The 16,428-nt window shown below is 38.0% G+C and overlaps 1 protein-coding gene across 8 annotated transcripts; it reads left to right on the forward strand.

Moving 5' to 3' along the window:
* Positions 1-9,442, forward strand: cobll1a (cordon-bleu WH2 repeat protein-like 1a). Of its 8 annotated transcripts, none has more exons than XM_058777770.1 (13): positions 1-259; positions 356-392; positions 1,892-1,982; positions 2,198-2,344; positions 2,453-2,651; positions 2,928-3,153; positions 3,753-3,791; positions 3,916-4,022; positions 4,325-4,546; positions 5,254-5,362; positions 6,540-6,681; positions 6,830-8,058; positions 9,037-9,442. In XM_058777770.1, exons 4-13 carry the CDS (start codon positions 2,253-2,255, stop codon positions 9,042-9,044), a joined length of 2,373 nt encoding a protein of 790 aa, XP_058633753.1. In that variant the 5' UTR covers positions 1-259; positions 356-392; positions 1,892-1,982; positions 2,198-2,252; the 3' UTR covers positions 9,045-9,442. The 8 variants fall into 8 exon arrangements, with proteins under 8 accessions (XP_058633753.1, XP_058633759.1, XP_058633756.1 ...); XM_058777776.1 differs by having other exon boundaries at positions 2,244-2,344; XM_058777773.1 differs by lacking the exon at positions 356-392.
* Positions 9,443-16,428: the final 6,986 nt, after the last annotated feature.

Below are 16,428 nucleotides of genomic sequence, written 5' to 3' on the forward strand. Positions count from 1 at the left end.
CAAACATTATTTACTGACAAACATCACTAACCGCATTCACTTATTAACAAACAAAATGTATCTTTCATATATTTCTCCTCAACAAAAAAAATCATTATTTTTTAAACGTAGTTTTGAGTAAAATCTAAATCATGTCAACTCATTAGCCTTAAAACAATGTTATATAGCTGTCTCGCTTATTTTCTCACACACGCGCGCGCGCAAACACACACACAGGAAACAGATTTGTCGATGTCACAGCACTGGGCATGTCCATAAGGTAGGCTACTGACAACACTAGAGGATTACCAAAGCTTGTCTTTGCATCCACTTGTTTCTTTGCTCGTTTAGTCCTTCCTTTGTTTTTAAACTGCAGTTGTTGGAAGAACCCCCTTATGGAGGACTGAAGATAGGTAAGCTAAGGATTTGAATAAGATACAGGTGCCACACATTGCGTAATTGTGTCCAAAACTTTACGTGCGCACCGGTGAGCTACTGATAGTACTTAAGTTAATCCTGCTGCGATGTAACAGACCTTTTAAGGTTGTTGTGAATGTATTGTAAGTCTTAAAATTACAATTTGTGAACGAGCGAAGAGTTAAACTAGCATGTGGGTTAAATGTCTGTGTATATAAGAACCAAATGTGGATTTCTGAGTGCCCGTGTTACTGAGCATTGGATGGCCATGGTCGCTAAATGCGCACCAAGTGCACGTGCGTTTGGCGTTTTATTAGGCGTTTGTCAAGTTCATTCTCGTGGGAAATACGAGTGGGTTGATATGTATTTCTCCGATTTGCACCGATGATCAGCGGCGGGGAGGCGTGAAGTAAAGCTCACGCACAGATATGATAAACGTGACGCTCCAGCAAACGAGCGCCATACACACCCAAAGGCGTTGGCTCCCCAACTTTATTTTTTAATTTTCGGCACTTTCAGAATAGCTTTTTATTATTTGCAGTCCATTTTCAGTCATTTTGTTTTACTCAAATTTGGAGTTCAAAGTTTTTGGACGTGATTTTGTTTGGGTATGTATCAACGAACAGTGTAAAACAGGGCCTTATCAACACTGTTATCAAAATTTAGAACATGCCTGCATGCACTTTAAAACCTTGATTTGTGTAATTGCGTTTTTAGCATCAATTAAACCTATATTAGGCTAATATTAATGTAAAATTAATATAAAATTTGGATTAAAAAAAAAAACTCCAGGATTAATAACAAGGTTTCACATTTCAAACGGGGCAAGCTAGTTTGGCACCAAATATTGGTTTGTAGGGAAAAAAAAATAAATAATAATTGTTCCCTTTTCTTGTTAAACACTTGAAAATATACACTACAATTACACCACAATTTTTAATGTTTTAAGGCTGCATTTATTTGATGTAAAATATTAATTATGAAATATTAAAATTTAAAATAAGATTTCTATTTTAATATATTTTTAAAATGTAACTTCTTGTGATGGAAAAGCTTATTATTATTATTTTTTTTTTGCGGCCAGTCTTTAATATTACTTCAGTTTGATTTAACGCATCCTTGCTAAATAAAAGTTTTAATTTCAGTAAATTGATTACTGAAAAATCCCCAAACGTTTGAGTGGTAATGTATAAATAAGGAATTATTTACTTGTCTGCTCTGTTGGAAGTTGTGAGAAAATTGTGGGACAGAGTTAAATGCATTTGAATAAAATCAAAAACAAAAATAATTATTTTAATTTCTACAATTAACTGTCGTTTGGAGGGGAGCTTAGAGGCAATCGATTTGTTGAAGATTAACATTACACTAACCAAGTTTGTTTAAGCTGATACTAAGCCAAGACATCACAGAGTTATTGCTCCAAAGAATATGGGATTTGTGCTTTTTACTACTTAAAAAATAAAGCAAATGTAAAATGTGATTCCATGTCTAACAGGACCCAGAGCAGAAAGTTCAGTCAATGGAACATAATCTGGAAATTTCCCCTGCACAGCCATAGCTGAGACACAGAGAGGATTTTCACACAGGTTGGTGATGTGATTCATCACGAAGCATTCTGCCATGAGTGCTTAACAGTGGATGCCATAATTGCCTCTGTTCCGAAGAGCTACAGTACATCCAGAAAAGCAAATCCATGAGTGACTGTATCTGGATGGGTTCTCATATCATTCCTACTTGGATGAATTACATATAGGGTGTTCTTTGAATGACCCCTCAATTTATTTTTCTGCTTCATCAATAGGATAGCCCAAATCTACAGTCTCATCTGTCCTTCATACTACCTATAGCAGGCACCTATGGATCCCCAAGAAGATCTCATAGACAGGGACATCACTCTGACTGTACTGCTCCCAGGAGGACAGGAGGCCACAGCCACAGTGCATGGCAGGTGAGCGAGAGGGAAAAAATAACAGTGATACTGCACATTTTCACTAATTTTTGCACTGAAATGACCGTCCAGTCATATTTTAAATGACTTATGTCTGTGCACTTGCAGTAAACCAGTTATGGATGTTTTGGTTACACTGTGTGCTCAACACCATCTTATTCCATCGGATCATGCCATTAAGCTTATTTCCACAAATCAAAACCACGTCAATTTCAAACCCAACTCCATGATTGGCTCTCTTGAGTTTGAAAGAGTTGTCCTGCAAACTAAAGGATGTGATAACAAGAAAAAACCTCATGTTCCTGTGGTAAGTCTAATTGAAAGCTTGATTATATCCATATCTTATAATTTTACCTTGATTACCATATCAACTTAAACCCACAAAAAAATGTATTTTTGTCAAATATCAAGCAGTTCATTTTGGGATTTGGATCCTTTTCGTGCATAAAACAAGTGTATATTGCTGAGTCTGAATTGTCATACTTTTATAGTAGGTCACCCAGGTGTTGGACACAAGGTCTGTCTAAAGTCACTTTAAATCTGTCATTAAAAGATTGAACACTCTAAAAATTGAATTTCCCAGGCAACAGTTCGTCTTCTGGTAAACTACAAGAAGTCTCATAAAGCAGTAGCACGGGTCAATCCTACAGTGCCGCTGGCTGAGCTGATGCCCACAGTGTGTGAGAAGTGTGAGTTCGACCCTGATGCCACTATCTTACTAAGGACATATCAATCAGAGGAACCTCTGGATCTCACCAAAACACTCAACGACTATGGAATCAGGGAGCTTTATGCCAAAGAAATTAAAGGTTAGGATATTAAATAAATAAATAAATAAAGTCACTGTAGTGACATTGTAGCAATGTTGCATGTTGTATCAAATTCATTTAAAAGCAGGATACAATGTGCAGTGCATACTATGTGTTTTGTACACAATATAGGTCTCATTCACTAATAATTGCATGAATTATTCAATAAATTCACAATCTGTGATAAATTTACACCTAATTTGCACATTTTCATGTGCATAGGCATGTGAATTTTTTAACCTCATTATGTTAATGAATTTGGAATATCATAAATGAGTGACTGCAATTCTCATTTGCATAAAACACAACCAAACCATCTCCATATTCTGCTTACTACACAAACTTTTAGGTTTTTGTGCAGAGAAACCATGCAGTTGCTATTTTGTTGTTGTTTTATTTTTAATTGTAATTAACTGTATAAAAGTTATCGATTTATGAAAATGTTCATATGTAGATTTCACACACACATTCATAACAATTCACACGGTTAGTGAATGAGACCTGTTTGATTTTTGAACGAGGCATCTGTCTGACCTATATTTAATCAAATGGAGTAATATTTATCTTTTGAAGTTGTTTTTTTTTTTTTTTTTTTTAAGTGGTACCAAACAATCCTGCTGATCCTGTATTAACCCAAGGTACCAAACTCCACATTTTGTAACAAACAATTCTTATATGTACTGCACCAGCAATTTCCGCACCACTAAGGTTTGTCCACAAAAGTTTATATTTGATCTAAGAGGCTCTTTTGTGTTTGACCAGGTGGTGAGGAAGAACGGAAATCCTCAGTTAAAGAAAAAAACCACAGAGAGAAGGGAAACAAAGGTTTCTTTGGTTTATTCAAGAAGAACAAGAAAACACCTGAGCAGGTTTGTACACCTGTCAGTCTGTCTGGTTTTGCAATCTGTGCAACCTCCTGGTTGTCATATTTAGGAAATGATGAGGGGAAATATCATAACCGAACTGTAACATTGTAAAACACTTGTGCCGGTCCACCCATCTGTCTCTGCATCTGTTTATCTTTTGGCTTTCCTTTGCATCTGTTTATCTTGCCTCATGTTTATGCACATTAATGCAGTTTGCATATTGAAAAAATAGTCCTTTTCTGTAATGTTTGACTCCTTTAAACATATTCAGTGATTTTTATTTTTTTTTTCCTCTTCTTCTACAGGCTGTGATTGGCAGTGCTCCAAACTCTCCAGAACGGAACGGCCAATGTGCGGACAGGGTGAATGGTGTTAACGGTCACTCAACCTTACCCATGGTCCCTGCCGACATGCCAAAGAAGAGACGAGCTCCACGGCCTCCTATGATGGCGTCCCTAAGTGTCGCCTGTGGGCATCACACCAGAGACTTTTATGACCTATTAGAGCGTGACTCTGCTAGAAAACAGGTGGGATTGCTGTGGACATCTCCATACCAGTCCAAACACACCTGTACCCTTGGCTATCCAATATTCATATTAGCATGCATCAGTGTTGTTTTAGTATTATTTGTATACCATTATAGTATTTATTGATATTTTGAATTAGCCTTTTATATTTCCCATTTTTTTTTTTTTTAAATATTCCTATTTAGCTTTAATTTTATTTTTTCGTGTACGGTTCTGAGGCATGTTTTGAATGGCATGCTATTTTTCTGCAGTGTATATATATTGTCCATAATATTCAAATTTTGTGCTTGGAATTCTATATATACCTACTTCATTTGCAAAACAATATAGTATAGAAGAAAAAAACAGGATGATTTACTGTATTCCACAGTGGAATGCGCTCAGTTTGACCCTCGATGTCCACTGTGACGAATGAGCTTGTAATAATAGCTGCAATTTTTAACATCTTATATTTTACTCATTATTTGATTTGCCAAAAGTTAATACATTTTCAAACAGAATTTAATTTTCTTAACGATAAATTAAACAACTATGACAATTTGCTGAATTTAATAAGCGATGTAATGAGGTTATGCGACAACTACAGCATATTATTGTTTAAAATTGCATAATGCATACTGTTTCACTTCAAGTATTTACTGTGCAATATGCATTAAGCAGTATGTTAGTATTTTATACCAAACATAACCTCTTTGTGCCTTGCTCAGGGTCAGCTCAGTCGTATCTCTTCCACCGAGTCCTCCCTTAAAAGGACTAAACGGAGAGCTCCGCCCCCTCCGTGTGATGGCCATACCCCGTCCGATTCAGATAACAAAGGTACGCATTTATTTTTGTTCATAAGTGTTCTTTTAGTTTTCTATGTTTAAGCATTTGTGAATACTTGTTTGCATGCTAATGCTGGTTTCCTAGATGCCAAGTACTTGCAAATTCAGCATAGAATCAAGCTTGAACGAATGTGAGAATGAATACTGTCTGTCTGTGTTGGATTAATTATTTGCTCTTGTTTTACACTGTACTACCAGGAGGGGGAGCCTAACAGGCAGCGCAGTCTCCTTTCCTCCTCTTCTCCTCCATGCATGCTTCTCTGTTCCTGCTTTCATCGGTGACGGGCTATTTGTCCTCTGTGTCTTTACATAGCCTTCATGTCTTATGCACATTGCACTGAACTCTGTGTCTTGTTCTGTTATTTAATTGGCTTCCTTGTTTAATGTCACTGTTGCTTTACACTGTAGCGTGATGTCACTTTCACCTTGTTAAATCACCTTGTATAAACATAATGTAGTATTCTAGAGGATGAAGTAACATACTCAGGTCAATAACAGAGTCAATTTATGCCTTAGACAAATGGGTTTCATTGTAGTGTTTGTATGTTTTAGTTTTTTTATTTATTGTAAAGTGTTTGTCAGGCAAATCTGTAGCACTTTATCACAATATTTGTGCCTTAATGAGCCACAGCTCCAAAGATGGTGGAAATCAGTCTACATAATTACAGTTCAGCTTTATTAAATGTCAATGACTTTTTTTTAATAATATGTCAGAGTCATAAGAGATGCTTTTAAGAATTTGTCTAAAATTATTAAAACTTCAGAAATTCCAAATGAATTAATCAGCCACATCCAACATTTTTAATTAAACCTGTTTAGTTTTATAATTTTGCTTATAGTTAGAACCATTTCAATTTTAAATTTGTATTAACATTCTGTGTGCTTGTCTTTTGTGATCTTTTTCTTCAGACAGAATTTCATTAATTGTTATTTAATGTATTTCATTAATTGAACTTTTTTTTTTTTGCCAAATTAACTTTTGAAATGAAGTTTACTAATGTTGATTTATATTTGAATAAATTAAATGAAAATACATACTGTACACTGTGCTGTTTGTTTTGCCAAGGTGCTATATTACTGAGAGGTTGCAGATGAGATGGGTTTTATACACGAGACACACTCTTAAAAACACTACAGCATCTTTGTCATAACACTGTGTTTCGCTTCAGTTGAGGATGCTCAAGGGGATGACAAGAGTTCAGACAAATACAGAGCTCGAATTGCTGACCACTGCCCTGCAATCGCTAAAGTTATGAGTGAACTTGCAGAATCTCTGCAGGCACGACAACGGAGAACGCTATCTTCTGCAAAGTATGTTCATTTTGCTGAATTCATTTCTTGACTTGAACTTCCTTAGAAATATAGAAATTTACCTTTTAGATATGTGGTTTTTCACTGTTCACTGCTTTTGTTCTTGAAGTACCTGATAACTGATTTCTTCTTCTCATTTTCTCTGTAGTTCTTCTATATCCCAGCATCAGCTAGCAGAAGATTCTTCTACAGATTTGTTTTCTGAGCATCACACCCCTGAGGCTGAGCTTAAGGCACTTTCTGGCTGTCAGCTGCTGAGAAACCCCTCTGAGAGAGAAGGTTTGACCACCTTCACCGTGGTTCCCCAGAGATGTCAGCAGAGCAGGCAATGTTTTGAGGTGCCACTAACCTTACAGACACCCGACACTGCTAAAGCCGACCAAGAGCTGTGCCCTGGAGACCCAGATGCACTTGAGATCCCCACCACAGAGCTTTTGGAAGCAGTTCCAACTGAACCTTTTATAAATGGGTGCAAGGGATCAGATAAAAGCAAGCACTTACCAGAGGTTCTACGTCTACAGCCTGTGGAGCAAGAGAATCAAATTTGGACCGATGTAGAGAGTGAGAATTTGGAACTTGAAAATGAAGAGGACCAATATATTTATCCAGAAGACATGGAGCTAGAGAGTTCAGAATCACCCCTGAGAGGCCTTGGTAATCTAGAACATTTAGGCAGTACGATGAATAATCTAGAACTAAAAGGCAATTGGGTTTATCCTTCACAACCAGTTGATAAACTTGCTGACAGGTCAACAATCGATCCAAAGTCAGGTCCTGTGGAGCAAGAGGAGATGGAAGAACATGCTTTGGTGGAAACTGGAGAAGAGAAGGATTGGGTAGAAGAATACAAAGAGAGGAGAAGGAAGTTTCTAGTTGGTGATAATGGTGGTTTGAAAAAATTTGATGTTTGGGGAAGGATTCAAAGAGAATTTACAAACAATCAAGAAGAGAGAACAATGCAAGAAATGGACTTCCCATCACCGCCACCACCTGTCTACTGTGATGACAATAATGGTGAAAATAAACAGGACGAAGAAAACTGGAGTAAGCAGGAAATTCCGATTTATGATGAAGACCTTGACCAATACGCAAACTTAGACTCAAAGCCCAAATATGCATCTTATCTTCACTACTCCAAACCGAAATCCCACTCTACCCAAACTGATCCAAACGTCTCTAGTGCTGAAAACATCTGCAGCTCTAATCCAGAACCTCAAAGAACCTCCTTTTTATCTAAATCTCATTCGAGCTTTGACCCCTGCCCTCCTGCATCAGTGTCTCTTTTCGCCTTGGCTGTATTTCAGAAAGCTAAGCGCTCCAAACCAGGTCTGGATCCCAACTGCTCCAGGAGACGAGAGCTGCCCATGAACACACACAGTGAGTAAACTGATAGACCTCACTGAAATATTAATATTAATGAGTGGGTCAACATTTTTGTTTCTCAATAATTACAGGGAGTAATTGCCAAATTACATTGAAAGCCCTTGCTTTGCATTGTCAACCAACTTGTTGACAGCTTATTGGGCTGAAACATACACTACCATTCCAAACTTTATTCCAAAATTTATGCTGAACTTTCAATTCAACAAAGAATTTTGGTTTCCACAAAATGTTTTCAACATTGATAATAATAATAAATGTTTTTTGAGCAGCAAATCAGCATATTAGAATAATTTCTGAGGGATCATGTGACTGAAAATTCAGCATTGCCAAAGTAAATAAAAAATAAAAAAGATATTTTAAATTGTAATACAGTATTTCACAATATTTGTGTTTTTACTGTATTTTTGATTAAATAAAGGCAGCCAGTGAGCATTTGGGACAGTAATGTAGTTTATCTTTTGTTGACTGACCGGAAACGTAACGATGAAAAGAACGTATATGCGTCTTCCAGTCATTGTCGCAAGGGCAAGGTATGTCTGGGTCAGGGATGAGTTATGTTTGTGTAGTTTGTAATGTAAATGATGTCTGACACTCATAATAGTCTCTTGTTTAATTAATGGACATCTTCCTTCCTCTAAGCATGTTTTTGTGTGCATTGTACATTTTATAGTTTTTGACGTAAACTTTGACTAATTCCAGCAGTCATGGCACGAGTGTTTTGAAAATTACTTCTTGAAATGACTCGATCTAATGACACCTCAACAAAATGTGTAACTTCTTCCATCACTGATTATGAAGTGTATATTCAGTGTACAACCATACAATGTACTGCATATGGCTTCCTGAATGACTGACGTGTGCTAAAAATGGACCTGGCTCTGGCTTTCAAACCCAGCTCCAGAAAATATAGAGCTGCCGGTAAGAGTCTTGCAGAACGATGGGACTTACTATGGTGTCTTGTTTTTTTTCCAGGTAATTGATGGCCAGTCTGAATATGGGAGTGTTCATAAATGAGGAAGAGGGGTTCTTCACCAGAATGAACGGGACACATTATATTTAAACGACTCCTGTTTCTTATCATAAGATTATCTGATTCTGTTTTTAGCATTATGAATATTTTGGATGGATGATGATAACATTTTGAAAGCTTTACCTGCATTTTCCTGTTTTGTTGACTGATTTCACTGATGCTTTCAGGAAGGAGGAGTTTTCCAGCCTTTTAATTGACTCTCACAGGAACAATATGATGCCGAGAGTAAACTTTGCCTCAACGGAATACATGCATGTATTCATATGTGTACACTTTTTTTTATTTTTTATATCTTTTATTTTAATGAAAGCTTGTATTGCAGGGTTTTTTTTTTTTTTTTTTCCTCAAAGAAATTAGTCCTGAGAAACTTGCCAGGATACTGTTTTCTACATGTTGTCTCTTGTGTTTTTGATCTGAAATAAATAACATTTGTTCGTAAACTTTAAGCAAAGTCTGTGTCATCATTCAGATTTAGAGAAAAATATGATAGCAAAGACAGAGTGGGTGGTGCTGTTAAAGGAATAGTTTGCCAAAAATTGATAATTTGCTTTAAAAAAAAAAAAAAAGGTCCTGTCGGGCCATTCAAGATGAAGATGAGTTTCCTCCATCATGACTGATTTTTGAGAAATTTATTACATCATTTGCTCACCAATGGATCCTCTGCAGCAAATGGGTGCTGTCAAACATTGTAATAATCACAAGTAATCCACATAGCTCCAGTCAAAAAAGAAAAAACTCCAAAAAGCACCATAAAGTGATTCATGTAGTCATTTACTGAATATATTGCTGTCCATCATAGCTCCAGTCTAATGTGCTTTTCCATATTAAAACGGCAAAAACCATGCAACCATGATGGTAAAATGTTGTGAATTGTAAGAAATCCTGAGCGAATGGTAACACATTGTTAGTGCTGCTCTTTGGTGCCAAGAATCTATGATATACTCATCCTTATATATACAGGTGCTGGTCATATAATTAGAATATCATCAAAAATTTGATTTATTTCACTAATTCCATTCAAAAAGTGAAACTTGTATATTATATTCATTCATTACACACAGACTGATATATTTCAAATGTTTATTTCTTTTAATTTTGATGATTAGAGCTTACAGCTCATGAAAGTCAAAAATCAGTATCTCAAAATATAAGAATATTTACATTTGAGTTTGAATAAATGACCATCCACACAGTATACATTCTGGGTATCTCTTGTTCTTTGAAACCACAATAATGGGGAAGACTGCTGACTTGGCAATGATCCAGAAGACGAACATTGACACCCTCCACAAAGAGGGTAAGTCAGAAGGTCATTACTGAAAGGTGTGGCTGTTTACAGAGTGCTGTATCAAAGCATATTAAATGCAAAGTTGACTGGAAGGAACAATTTGGGTAGGAAAAGGTGCACAAGCAACAGGGATGACCGCAAGCTTGAGAATACAGTCAAGCAAAGCCGATTCAAACACTTGGGAGAGCTTCACAAGGAGAGAACTGAAGCTGGAGTCAGTGCATCAAGAGTCACCACGCTCAGACGTCTTCAGGAAAAGGGCTACCAAGCCACTTCTGAACCAGAGACAACGTCATAAGCATCTTACCTGGGCTGTGGAGAAAAAGAACTGGGCTGTTGCTCAGTGGTCCGAAGTCCTCTTTTCAGATGGAAGTAAATTTTGGTGTTGGTCCACTGTGTTTTCTGATGTCCACAGTCAACGCAGCCATCTACCAGGAAATTTTAGAGCACTTCATGCTTCCTTCTGTTGACAAGATTTATGGAGATGCTGATTTCATTTTCCAGCAGGACTTGGCACCTGCCCACACTGCCAAAGGTACCAAAAGCTGGTTCAATGACCATAGTGTTACTGTGCTTGATTGGCCAGCAAACTTGCCTGACCTGAACCCCATAGAGAATCTATGGGGTATTGTCAAGAGGAAGATGAGAGACACCAGACCCAACAATGCAGATGAGCTGAAGGCCACTATCAGAGCAACCTGGGCTCTCATAACACCTGAGCAGTGCCACAGACTGATCGACTCCATGCCATGCTGCAGTAATTCAGGCAAAAGGAGCCCCAACTAAGTATTGAGTGCTGTACATGCTCATACTTTTCATTTTCATACTTTTCAGTTGGCCAAGATTTCTAAAAATCCTTTCTTTGTATTGGTCTTAAGTAATATTCTAATATTTTGAGATACTGATTTTTGACTTTCATGAGCTGTAAGCTCTAATCATCAAAATTAAAAGAAATAAACATTTGGAATATATCAGTCTGTGTGTAATGAATGAATATAATATACAAGTTTCACTTTTTGAATGGAATTAGTGAAATAAATCAACTTTTTGATGATATTCTAATTATATGACCAGCACCTGTATATATGGCTTGGGTTCCAGCAAGTCTATAATAGGTCTATACATGGAGAAAGCTACGTCTGTTAGTATTCCCAGTGATTGATCATTCTTTGTCACCCTGTTTTTTTAACCATACTGTTGTCACATCTAAGTGCAATTTGTATGGTGTAAACTCATTTAATGTAACTGTTAGGATCACTAGGGGGCAGTACATACCAACAGTGCTAAGTGCTTGAGAACGGTGTGTTGTGCATGTGTTTTTGTCACAGACACGTCAAACACTTTTTCCCTCGCTGATCCTGATGTAACTCACGTACTTTGCGGATCCATTCAACTGTCACTTTCTTAACGATAAACACAAAGGTCAAATCACAGAGGCAAGCTTTTTAACCAGTGACACAGCGTTTTGTGTGTTTTTAAATACCTACCGCTCTTGTAACATCTTTTCTGTCTGTCAAGACAAGTTTTATAGACTTCATAAAACTGAGGGAAAAAGCTTTCGGTGTTGCTTTATTCTCTGGGCAGTCAAAGACATTAAAAAGGATGAAGTTTATTTATCTACCTGGCTTTTTGTTTGAAGAGGACTCTCTCAAGGCCGCAACAGCCTGCAGAGTGGTTGCATCTCCACCTTTTAGACCTTCAGCCATTTCAGATTTTCCTCCTCTCATTTTCAAGGCGTGTTTTCCTGCCCTCTGAGACACCTCTCTGTGGTGTGTAGGAATGGTTTTCCAACAGGCACGGCTGATTGAATAGGACCCCGCTAAGCACAATGAGGGGCTTTTTATCAAATTGGCCTATTGAAACCCACGTGTGGCCATAAACACTGCGGGTATATGTTTGCTATAGCCGATTGGGGGTTAGATGGGCTTTATTGGTCATCTGACCCATGCATGTTTTCTATTTTATAAAGCTAGTTTGGTTTACGCGTGTGTAAGTATGCCGAGGAACTGATCGAAACGCTCTCACGTTAAAATATGCACCTTGTGTAAAGTCCACTGGTGGTGCATGAGATGGAGGAAGCGTCTAGTTCTCCCTGGTGGACTGGTGCCTTTCTCACCTCCCTCATCAGTATTCCGGCAAGTTTGTGGCGTGCATACTTCCTACTGGTCACTGAAGCCAGATCAGCGCTCCCCCAACCCCCGCGCAGCACAGACACGCCCGGCGAGAGCAGCGCGCCACGCACACTCATGAATACTGATCACCAAAAGCCCTAATTAACAATCAGAGCCAAACTTATTTACATAAAGTCTGTCTCAGATGGAACAGGCCTCAGATGAAGCTGTCAGACAGATATCTGCACTTAAAAATCCAGTGAAATCTATTAGACTATGATGGGTCGCTGAGTTCAATGGCACAGCAGCCAAAAGTAACAGTTTTGGCCTGTAGTTTAACATTATACATGGTATATGTAGACTCTGAATATATTCTCTTTCACACGCACATATAAATTACCATGCATATGTAAGTAATTTAAATTCATTTTCATGGTGTTATTTTGGGATCAACACACAAGCATGAAACGATAAAACGATAAAAACAAGATTTTGTTTGAAATCTGTTAGACTATGATGGGTTGTTGAGCCTAACAGTAACAATTCAGGACTGTGGTATTAATAATGTGTATGTATTATGTGTCATATATCTTTTCTGCATGAAAATTTATGTAAAAATACTTAAGATTACTCATTAAATTAAATATATATACATTATGCACATATTGTTTATGGAAAAAAGCACCAGGCCCAGATTGTGTTACGCCAGCCTGTCTGAAATCCTGTGCTGACCAGCTGGCCCCCATCTTCACACAGATCTTCAACAGATCACTGGAGCTGTGCGAAGTCCCGTCATGCTTCAAACGCTCCACCATCATCCCCATCCCAAATCCAAAATTACAGGACTAAATGACTACAGGCCTGTGGCTCTAACGTCTGTGGTCATGAAGTCCTTTGAAAAACTGGTGCTGGCCCACCTGAAGGACATTACTGGACCCTTACTGGATCCTCTTCAGTTTGCCTACAGGGCAAACAGGTCTGTGGACGATGCAGTCAACATGGGACTGCATTATGTTCTGCAACATCCAGACAGACCAGGGACTTATGGGAGGATCCTGTTTGTGGACTTCAGCTCAGCCTTTAACACTATCATTCCAAACCTCCTCCTGCCCAAACTCACTCAGCTCTCCGTGCCCACCTCTGTCTGTCAGTGGATTACCAGCTTCCTGACAGACAGGCAGCAGCTAGTGAGGCTGGGAGAATACATATCCAACACCCGTACGATCAGCACTGGCGCCCCCCAGGGTTGTGTCCTCTCCCCACTGCTCTTCTCCCTGTACACCAACAACTGCACATCTAAAGACCCCCTCTGTCAAGCTCTTAAAGTTTGCAGACGACACCACACTCATCGGCCTCATTCAGGACGGTGACGATTCTGCTTACAGACAGGAGCTTAAGGAGCTGGCTATTTGGTGCAGTCTTAACAACCTGAAGCTCAACACGTTCAAAACAGTGGAGATGATCGTGGACTTCAGGAGAAACCCCCCTGCTCTCCCCCCACTCACCATCATGAACAGCACTGTAACGACAGTGGAGTCATTCAGGTTCCTGGGCACCACCATCTCCCAGGACCTGAAGTGGGACATTCACATAGACTTAAAAAGGCCCAGCAGAGGTTGTACTTCCTTCGCCAGCTGAGGAAGTTCAACCTGTCACAGGAGCTGCTGAAACCGTTCTACTCCGCCATCATTGAATCTGTCCTCTGCACTTCAATAACTGTCTGGTTCAGCTCAGCTACCAAATCTGACCTCAGAAGACTACAGAGGGTAGTCCGGGCTGCTGAGCGAATCGTTGGTACAACCCTCCCCACTCACCAAGAACTGTACTCATCCAGAGTGAGCAAAAGGGCTGGCAAAATCACTCTGGACCCCTCACATCCAGCAAACTCCCTCTTTGAACTGCTGCCGTACAGAGCTCTGAGCACCAGAACAACCAGGCACAGGAACAGTTTCTTCCCTCAGGCAATCCATCTCATGAACACCTGACAATAATTGTGGAACACACACTATTTATACACTTACACACTTATTTATCTAACACACATACTTAGTCTACATTTCAATTTGCACATAATATACCTGTACATACAATTGTCAATTTGTATATTTTTATTCCTTTTTTACTTGTTCTATTTTTTTTATTCTTTTTTTTTTTTTTATCTGTGTTTTTTGTTCTGTCGCTATCATTCTGTTACACTGTGGAAGCTTCTGTCACGAAAACAAATTCCTCGTATGTGTAAACATACCCGGCAATAAAGCTCATTCTGATTCTGATTCTGATTAAGTGTGTGTGTGTGTAAGAATTGATGAATTATTCTCCTGGGAGCATCACACATGAGCATTAAATCTTGAGCATGAGCATAAAATCCTAAAAAACGTTGAGTAAATATGACACTATATATATACATGCATACATACAAGTAATTTTTACCGTATTTACTTGAGTTTCATGCTCATGTGTATTGCTTCAGGGAGGACACCACAAATAATAAATGAAACTAATATAATAAACAATCATTTATATAAATCAACTGATGGTGCATACATATTACATATATATGTAAAATCATTTATTTTTATGGTGCATATACGTATGTAATACTGTATGATTCATGGTTATGGAGCAACACACATGAGCATGAAACTCAAGCAAATACGGTAAAAACATGATATTATTTTACCCAGCTGTGTGTACTGTATAAGGAGTAATAGTTTTCATCTGAAGGTATGCCTGACCTTTCCGACTGTCCAAAAATGTCAGTTAGGCTTTCAGGCACAGAGCTGAGTTTCTCTTTAACGTTGCCTCCCACAATCTCTGACATTTCCTCTGATGTCACCACATTCTAACCCCCACAATGCTGTGCGGATGGCCTCTCCTCCCTGCCCTTACCCAGAAAGACAGAGAGAAAAGACAAACAGACAGACACTATATTTAGTCTAGAAATGGACAATAGAATCAAGAAAATGTTGTAATCACAACATGCATAGTTCTTCAACCTCAGCTTCTTCACTTTTAGTCCTGTTTTCTTTAAATATATGCAAAATATTGCTGGTTGTCAGTGTTCTCTATCTTGAATTCTTTGCATTTTGCTCATACTGCTTTTAGATGCGTCTGTGTATTTGAAATGAAAACTGGCTCTTTTTTTCTTTTTTGATGAAAAGTAATTAAAACCATTCTAAATGTCAAGGTGCTCTTTCTTTTCTCAGTCTCTTTCAGTGTTTATTCTTTCTATTTTTCATTCTGTCAGATTATCTCTCTTTCATTTTCTCTGCCATTTGACACCAGGGTCATTAACATGTCATGGCTTCACTGGCTAATATGCAGAAATATTCGTAATTTATGCTAAACTTGTGCCTTTTATGCGAAATGATAATCGGAGACAGGGACATGAGTGGCTCTGTAATTAGCAAACATAAGAAATGTGGATTAGAATGAGATGATGTTGAGGTTGGTGAATGGGGGCTTGACTTTTTTCCGCACACTGAATGCATGGTGAATTTGTCTGGATGTCTTAATATGAATTATCATGCACATTATATATGCTTGAAGTTTATTTAATATACAGTGACTGGAGCATTACACACCCTAATATACTTATTTAAATGCATATATGCACACATTTACAGTTTAGTACAAAAATGTGCACTCCGATTATAATGAACATCATTTCATTTTTCGAGGCATGTTAACAGTAGAGAGCAAACAGAAATAAAAGAAATAAAAATGAAGGTGAAAAAAAGAACAAAGGCCCCTTTGTATATTATGCATTACAGATGTATAAATCCCAGGTACAGAAAAAACACTTTGCAGTTTATTTCATTGTTTATCAAATTACATGGCATCGAATGAGTAACACCATATGTGATCCTGCAGCACAAAACCAGTCATAAGTATACAGGTGCTGGTCATATAATTAGAATATCATCAAAAAGTTG

This window comes from Onychostoma macrolepis, chromosome 06 (assembly GCF_012432095.1).
Source record: "Onychostoma macrolepis isolate SWU-2019 chromosome 06, ASM1243209v1, whole genome shotgun sequence".
NCBI classification, from domain to species: domain Eukaryota; kingdom Metazoa; phylum Chordata; class Actinopteri; order Cypriniformes; family Cyprinidae; genus Onychostoma; species Onychostoma macrolepis.